The sequence below is a fragment of the Pipistrellus kuhlii genome, unplaced genomic scaffold, assembly GCF_014108245.1.
Source record: "Pipistrellus kuhlii isolate mPipKuh1 unplaced genomic scaffold, mPipKuh1.p scaffold_m20_p_13, whole genome shotgun sequence".
NCBI lineage: Eukaryota > Metazoa > Chordata > Mammalia > Chiroptera > Vespertilionidae > Pipistrellus > Pipistrellus kuhlii.
The window spans coordinates 46,601,173-46,609,505 of NW_023425438.1; the positions used below are offsets into that span (position 1 = coordinate 46,601,173).

Consider the following 8,333-nt stretch of genomic DNA (forward strand, 5'->3'; position numbering starts at 1 on the left):
TTAATTGGATCTGCCACTAATGTCATGTCTTCTGTGAATTGGGAAAGGGCTTGGTCTGGCTGACCTCAGGGCAGTTTGAGCCTCTTCCAGGAGGAGGGAAATGGACCAGAGAGCTGTAGGAAGCCTTAGAAGCCTGGCCTCACTTTCCAGGCCCTCTCTCTCTCTCTCTTTTATTTTAAAAATATGTTTTTGTTGATTTCAGAGAGGAAAGAAGAGGGAGAGAGAGATAGAAACATCCATGATGAGAGAGAATCATGGTTAGGCTGCCTCCCACAAGTCCCCCACTGGGGATCAAGCTCACAATCTGAGCATGTGCCCTTTACTGGAATCGAACCTGGGACCTTTCAGTTCGCAGGTCGACGCTCTATCCACTGAGCAAAACTGACTAGGATTCTCTCTCTCTCTTTTAAAAAAAATACTTTTGGCCCTAACCAGTTTGGCTCAGAGTTAGAGCGTCGGCCTGCGGACTGAAAGGTCCCAGGTTCGATTCAGGTCAAGGGTATATACCTTGATTGTGGGCACATCCCCAGTAGGAGGTGCACAAGAGGCAGCTGATGGATGTTTCTAACTCTCTATCCTTCTCCCTTCCTCTCTGTAAAAAAATCAATAAAATATATTTTTTTAAAATACTTCGGAGGGGAGAGTTTGGCCTCCAGTGGAGCAGAGGGGCTGGAGACCACAGCTCGGGGAGGCCAGATAGGGGAGCTGGGCTGGGCCCTGGGAGTGGCAGGGGGAAGTTGGTCTGGGGTTGGAAGCCAGGCAGGCCCACCTTCCAGGTGCTTATGAGATGCAAATGTGGGAACAATAGGCCCCTGTCCCCAGGACCTTTGTGCCTGAGCTGGGCTTGAGGGAAGCACAGCTCCTTCTTCACCTTGGCCATGGTGAGACTGGGTTGGGGGCAGTCCCAGGGAGGGGCGTCCAGCTGCACTGACCACCCTCTTGTCCCCCTTTTTCTAGGACAAGCTCAGGGAGAGCAAGCCCCGGTGAGTACTCAGCGCCCCCTTTCCCTCTGCTCCTCTGGCCCCCGCCTCACCACCCCTGTCCCGGGCACAGCCGTCTGGGAGGTGCGCTGGCTATGCCTGGACCCTCCCCACCCACCGGTCCGACCACACCTGTACCTCCTCCACCCCGTGAGCACGAGGGCTCACCCTTGACTGGCTTCCCTTGGGCACCAACTCATCCAGCCACGTACCCGGGGCATAGCTCTCTCCCGATGCTAACCCCGCTGCCCTGCCCCAGCTGCCGGCACTCAGCTCCAGGGGCTCCATCCGCACTGGCATGGGTGTGGATGTCTGGCTGATGAAAACTCAAGGGCTCTTTGGGCAGAGTTTTTTGTTTTGTTTTGTTTTGTTTAATATTTTTTATTGATTTTTCACAGAGAGGAAGAGAGAGGGATAGAGAGTTAGAAACATCGATGAGAGTGAATCATCCATCAGCTGCCTCTTGCACCCCCCCCCCCACTGCGGATGTGTCCGCAACCAAGGTACATGCCCTTGACCGGAATTGAACCTGGGACCTTTCAGTCTGCAGGCCGACGCTCTATCCACTGAGCCAAACCGGTTCCGGCTCTTTGGGCAGAGTTGACCACAGTCTGATTACAGGGTGAAGACACCCCTTTCACCCCCCAAATGTGCAGGTAAGTGCCTCAGGGGGCCGAAGGGGCCCAGCAGAACAGGGTGCCTTGGGCTGTGAGTCTCTCTGAGTGGCTCTCCCCTGTGTGGCCATCACAGTCCATCACTGCTGAGGCACCAGGCCCGGCCTCCCCACCTCCTGGTCAGGAGCAGGCATGCTTGGGGTGGGGGCCTGGCCCAGGGCAACCGGCTGCTTACTGGGAGGCGGCCCTGTTTCCAGAATGCCTCTGCCGTCCGCCCTGCTGCTGGGAAGAGGCCCCTGAATGGGCCTTTGAGCTGAGTGCAGGCTGAGGCCACTGTGGACTTGCAGGTGGTTTATTCTGCTGGGGAAAGAGAGAGGGTCATTGTGCTGGAAAGGGGTGGGCGGGAAGGAGATGGGGCGCTCTCATCGGTCTCCCGTCCAGACTCTCCGGCTCGGAGGACAGATGTCCCCCGCCCCTCTCCTCCGCCCGCCCCGGGGACCGAGGGACCCAGGGTAAGTCCAGCTGCTGAGCTGGGGGCTGGGGGGCCGGGGCGGCAGGGGCCACCACTCCTGCACTTCCTCCATCCGCCCTGCGCTCAACACTCCGTCCCAAAGGCCCAGGAGGAGGAGGAGGAAGAGGACAAATATGAGCTGCCTCCCTGTGCGGCTCTGCCCATGAATCTAGCCCCTGCCCACCTTCCTGGCACCGAGGAGGAGCCGTTGTACCTGGGTGAGGACTGGGAAGCGGAGGCAGAAGGTGTGGGGGGCGGGCAGGGCAGGAGGAGCGTCCCCACAAAAGGAAGAAGGCCCAGGCCTGGCCTCTTCCCCATCTGTGTTGGGCAGTGAGGGGAGGCCTCAGCTGGCTGGGGGGGAGGGAGAGAGAGAGGGAGAGAGGAAAGGGGAGAGGGAGGGGGAGGGGAAAGAAGGAAAGGAGAGGGAGGGGAAAGAGAGCAGTGTATCCAAGGCAACAGTGGGAAAGCAGGAGGCCTGAGGCCTGACTTGGTCCCTGGGGCCCGGCCTTCCCCGGCTCTGAGATCCCAGCAATCCCCGGGCCAGGGCAGGGGCGCCGGGAGAACCCCCTGTCATCCCACCCACAGGCCCCTCCGGGCTGGGCCGGGTGGGGGCAGGGAAGCTGGCCACCTTCAGTTGCCATGGAGACGGGGCTGTCGGGAAAGCATGGAGCTGGGAGGGCAGGGAGGGAGGAGGAGGAACAGAGGCTAGGTGGGGACGGGAGGGAAATGGGAACCCACACGGGAGGAACCTAGAGATTCCATGCTGTGTCTGTTCCAGATCACTCAGGCCCCCGCGGCCCATCCGAGTCTCTGCCGCCACCGCAGCCCCAGCCCCAGGCCCTGCCCCAGCCCGCGATGGTGAACAGCCTCCCCCAGACCCTCCTTCCCTCCCACCCCACCCCACCGCCCCATCCCAGGCTCCCATTTCCCAGCGAACAAACTTAAGAGGCATCTCATTTGCAAGATTCCCCCACATCTGCCCTCCAGAGGCCCCTAACAAATAAGAGGCATCAGAAGCCCACGCCCTGTGAGCAGCCGCCTCTCCCACCTGCCTGGCCCTCCCACCTCCCAGCCAGCCCCACCCAGGACCCCGCCGGGGAGAGGGGTGTGTGTGGGGGAGACGGGGCGCTGTCCCCCTCCCTGGGCCCTGGGGCCTGAGGACCCCTCCCTGCCAGAGAGGAACGAAACCCCAGCTCAGCTGCCCGGCGCTGCCAGCTCTCCAGATCCCGCTAGGGACTTTGAAAGCTGCCGCTTTCAGCACATACTTTGTGGGAATCAAAAGGAAAACTGGGAGAGGCTGACAACAAAGACAGAGCCTCGGCATGGAGGCAGGCGCAGGGAAGAGCAGCCCCCTCTGTACACTAACAGCTCTGGGCTGCAGGGTTTTCTAAGCGGCACAGATCCACATTGGCCTGGCATCCTTGTCCTCCCCATGCCTCGATTTCCCCTCCCACCCCCCACCCTCGCCCACGGTCCTCCCTCCCCGCTTCTGTGTCCACAGCTGATGGCAGCCCGGAGCCTGCGGGAGGCCATGATGCAGGGCCAAGCCTCCGGGAGGCGAGGTAAAGGGAGTGTCCTCTCTCCTTCTGGGGGGCCTCCCCCTCCCCCCCTCCCCGCACTCCCCTGCCCTGAGAAGGGCCATCCGGCCCCACAGGGGGAGAGTCAGCTGCCGTCCAGCGGTCTCATGATGGCCCTGGTCACTGCCCTTCCCCCGCTGTCCCCGTTCTCACCTGCCGACCGCGAAGGCAGGCCGTTGAGGAGACTGAGGTCCCAGACACGAAACGCTTTGCCTGAGATCACACAGGCGCTGAGCCCACACCCGCTGTGGCCTCCTCTGCTGAGGAGACACACGAATGCCATCCCCCGTCAGAGGGCCTTCGGCCAGCAGTCTCTGACTCTATTCATGTCCTATTGCCACCTCTGCCCAGGAACTTTCCCCCAAGCTCACTGCCCGTGGGCCTGGGACCCAGAGGTGGCAATAGGACCTGGCTGTCAGAGGGGCCTCGGCCAGTGTTTTTTGTCTGAAAGTGGCCCCAGGCGGGCAGCCTCCTGCCCGAGGTCAGACACAGTGACTGGCACTTCTACGGGCTCAGGGTGGGTAAACCTTCGTGACCTTGAGGGGTTCCAATTTTTGGAACAGCCCAGTGTCCTTTGGAGCCAAGCCTGGCGAATGGGTTGGGAGGTCAAGTCAGCTGACAGCCTGGGCTGTGAAGAGAGGCAACGTGGGGGGGAGGGGGGACACACACACTTTGCCCGGGGGGGTGTGGCTCCGAGGACACCCTCCGAGAAGCCCCAGCCGAGGTGTCCCGCCATCCCTCTCTCCCTCCTCTGACTGGTGTCCTCTCCTTTCCCCTCAGAGCTGAGCGCACCAGCCCCGGCGGTGAGCAGCCCCTCCCTCCCCACACCCCTCTCGCTAAGAAGCTGGCAGGGTTGGGGTGGAGTGCCCGGGGACGGCCAGGAAATGTCCCTAAAACCGAGGGAAAAGGCCCAGAGCTGACTCCCTCCCTGTGGGCCACAGTGGTCCTGAGGGTGCTACTCAGAGCTACGAGGAAGGGCCTCGCCACAGCTCCTCCTGGTCACCCCGTCCTCTGAGAGCTTGGCCTGTAGGGGGTCCCCTTCCAGGCAAAGGAGCAATGTTAATCATTCCAGCTGGCCCCCAGAGAGAGGCTCGCCTTGTGAGGGAAGTGAGGAGCCAATAGTCCCCCCGCCCAGGGATGCTCTGCCCTCCCTCCCTCCCTGTCCCACCCGGGCCCACACAGCCTCTCTGTCAGGTGCCAGGCTCCGTGCAGCCGTGTGAGGAGGACCTCTACCTGGAGTGTGAGCCCAGTCCAGGTGAGCACCTCCCTGCTCCCCGGCCCAGCCGCTGAGGCCCAGCTCCTCCCCCCTGTCTTCTCACCCCCGTTTGCCTCAGACACACAGGGACACACACAGGGACACACACACACAGGAACACACACAGGGACACGCACAGGGACACGCACAGGGACACGCACGGGGACACGCACAGGGACACACAGGGACACACACAGGGACACACACACACAGGAACACACACAGGGACACGCACACATGGACACACACAGGGACACGCACAGGGACACTGACACGCACACGGACATGCACACGGACACAGGGACACACAGGGACACGCACACGGACACACACAGGGACACGCACGGGGACACGCACGGGGACACACAGGAACACACACACGGACACACACACAGACACACACAGGGACACACACACAGGGACACACAGGCTTCCACCGTTGGTGCAGGTTGGCCCGCTGTGACCACAGGGAGGGCCCAGCAGAGCAGCGCTGTGTGTGGGCTCCCCAGCGGCCGCCTGGCTGGACGGCTTCCCAGAGAGGCCCTGGGAGAAGCAGGCCCTGCGTGGCCAGCCCTCCGGGCCTGTTCCCAGCCCAGCAGCCTGCCCGCTCTTTCAGCCCCTGCCCGGCCTCAGGCTCTGAGCTCCCAAGCCCTGACGCCCCCAGCCCCTCTGCCAAGGATATCGACAGTGCCCAGGTGAGTGCCTACCAGGGTGTGTGTGTGTGCACATGTGTCCGTGTGTGCACATGCGCCTGTGCGTGTGCGTGTGTGTGCCTGAGAGAGAGAGAGGTGCACTCAGGCTTCCCCAGCCCTGGCCCTGGGACCTCTGGGTCGCCTGGGCCTTTCGTTTTGAAGGAAGTAAAGCCCCTGAGCTCTGTTTCCCAACTTTCTCCCCACAGGCCCCCCGTGGCCCCCCAGGAAGCTCAGGGTGTAAGAGGCTGCTGCTCTGGGGGGTGTGAGCTGGGAGGGAGGGAGGCTCGGGGTGGGACCTCAGGCCAGAGAAGCCAAATCTCTCCTGACCAGCCCTCCTATGTCCCAGGGAGCAGTGAACGCCACCTCCAAAGGTGAGTACAGGCACCTTCAGTGAGAACCCAGGAGTCCTGCCCGGCCCTTCCCAGCCGCAGCCCGGCACACCCCGCTTTGCTGAGGGGGTCCCCACAGCTCTGCTTCCAGCGGCCTTTTCCCAGGGCCTGCGTCAAAGCAGGAAGCTACCAGCGTGTCCCTCCAGATCGCCCCTCGATTGGATGTCACCTGTGGCCTCCCTGGTGGGTCCCAACAGAGCCCGAGAGAGGAGAGGAGAGGAGAGGAGGGTTTCAGCCCTCAGCACACCCCCCTGCAGCCTCCTCCACCCCTGCAGCTGTGCTCCACACCGCCTTTGTCTAACCCTCCCAGCCCAGCCCTGCACTCTGCTCCCAGCAGGAAGGAGCTCCTCTCTGGCCCCCGCAGCCCCCACCGGAAGAGGCTCCGCAGCGGAGGTGAGGAGGGGCTGGGAGAGGGCGGCTGGTGCCCACCATGGCAGGAGCACGCGCGTGTGGCATGGGGCTGGGTGCCGGCACCGGCGTATCTGTGTTCAGCTTGCACAGGCTCAGCCTGGGAAGGCAGCTGCGAACACAAATCACTCCCCACGGGGTTCTCTGCTCCCCACCCCCACCCAGTGCCCCAACACACACATCTCTGAGCGTGTGTGTATGTGTGTGTGTATACACGTGTGTGTGCAGGACGGCAGCCTGCTGGGTCAGCCGTGGTACTCGGAGAACTGTGACCGCCATGCTGTCGAGAGTGCCCTGCTCCGATGCCAAAAGGTGGGCAGAGCCCCCCGGGGCCTCTCAGAAACCCCTTCCGCTCACGGGCTGTGGGGCTGAGCAGGCGGGGACTGCAGGGGGAGGGTCAGGGCTGCAGGTGGACGGCGGGCAGGCGAGGCTGATGGTCCGGTCTCCTCCGCAGGACGGGGCCTACACTGTGCGCCCCAGCTCGGGGCCTCGCGGCTCGCAGCCCCTCACCCTGGCGGTGCTGCTCCACGGCCGGGTCTTCAACATCCCCATCCGGCGGCTGGATGGCGGGCGCCACTACGCCCTGGGCCGGGAGGGCAGGAGCCATGAGGAGGTGGGTGCTGAGGGGAGGGGCACGGGTCCTAAGGGCAACAAGGTCACAGCAGAGAAGTGCCCTGGGCCCCGCCAGGAGGATCTGCCTGGGGAATTCTCCTTTGGGTGCAAATGACAACGGCCAGGGACCTTCCCAGAGGCCCACCTCCCTCGGGGGGAGGCCCTGCCCCCTGTTTGTCTCAGGCTGCACGGGAGCCCCGGGGGAGGGGGGGCGGGGGGGGCGGGGTAGTGAACCGGCTGGGAGGAGGCAGGGCTCAGGCAAACTAGAGACAGTCACCCGCCACTCGGCTGGCATGAGGGAGGCCAGGGGCAGGTCCCCAGAGGTATTGCCATCTGGCCTTGGAAATACGATGTGGCCAACAGCATGCCCATGCGTGTAGTCACAGGAACGTTGTGCAGGGCCTGGAATCGGGCAACAAAATGGCAGGGGAGCCTCATGAGACAAACGGGAAGGAACGTGCTTTTTAAAAACGTCAACAAGCCCCCTCCCCAGAGGCCGGCAGTCCCCTCAGGACGGCTCTCCCGGCATGAGCCCCAGGGCCTCACTGGTGCCCGCCTCTCCGCAGCGCTTCTCCTCCGTGGCGGCCATGGTCCAGCACTACATGCAGCAGCCCCTGCCCCTCATGGACAGACACAGTGGCAGCCGGCAACTCACCTGTCTGCTCTTCCCCACCAAGCCCTGACAGCCAGCGACGCCCACACCCTCCGCTGGCCCCATCGGTTGCTCCTTGCCCCACCTTCTGTCCACCTTGGGTTGTCTCCCTCTCTCCCCTCTCCCCCCGCCCTCCTCCTCCCTTGTCCCAGGCTCTGCCAGCCCAGATGAGAGGCATCGGGAAAGGTTGCCCAGAATCAGAAAGGGTCCCAAGACGCCATGCCACGCTCCCCCAGAGGCTGGCCCTGTGCTCTCTGCCTCTCTGAGGCCGGGAGGCAGGGTCAGGCAGGCCCCAGTCCCAGCCCCCAGGATGGCCGTGGCCAGCCTGTGACTAGGACTCCCAAGCTGCTCTGATGAAGGGAACTGAGCCTGTTGGGGACAGCCGGGCACTGCGGGGACAAAGAGATTCCTCTGGGGGGCTTACCACAGGGCTGGCTTCTGGGGGGACTTGGTTGCCCTGCACTATTTTGCTCTCAATAAATATTTGTTGAACCCTAGCTGGTTTGGCTCAGTGGATAGAGCGTTGGCCTGCAGATGGTTGGATTCCGGTCAAGGGCACATGCCTGGGGTTTCGGGCTCATCCCCAGTAGGAGGTGTGGAGGAGGCAGCCAATCAATGATTCTCTCTTTATCACTGATGTTTC

General features: G+C 62.9%; 1 protein-coding gene across 1 annotated transcript; it reads left to right on the forward strand.

Moving 5' to 3' along the window:
* Positions 1–1,943: 1,943 nt before the first annotated feature.
* On the forward strand, positions 1,944–7,741 carry SH2D6 (SH2 domain containing 6). The gene is made up of 9 exons (XM_036436152.2): positions 1,944–2,106; positions 2,209–2,323; positions 3,607–3,667; positions 4,877–4,937; positions 5,976–6,000; positions 6,329–6,411; positions 6,655–6,738; positions 6,881–7,039; positions 7,605–7,741. The coding sequence occupies exons 2-9, from the start codon at positions 2,269–2,271 to the stop codon at positions 7,719–7,721; spliced, it is 645 nt and encodes a 214-aa protein (XP_036292045.2). The 5' UTR covers positions 1,944–2,106; positions 2,209–2,268; the 3' UTR covers positions 7,722–7,741.
* Positions 7,742–8,333: the final 592 nt, after the last annotated feature.

Excerpts from the sequence above, each read along its gene's own strand:
- SH2D6 (XM_036436152.2), top strand. The coding sequence starts at position 2,269 with ATGAATCTAGCCCCTGCCCACCTTCCTGGCACCGAGGAGGAGCCGTTG. Across the intron at positions 2,324-3,606 it reads GGAGGAGCCGTTGTACCTGG|CTGATGGCAGCCCGGAGCCT; the intron begins GTGAGGACTGGG and ends CTGTGTCCACAG. Across the intron at positions 6,001-6,328 it reads AGTGAACGCCACCTCCAAAG|CCCAGCCCTGCACTCTGCTC; the intron begins GTGAGTACAGGC and ends TAACCCTCCCAG.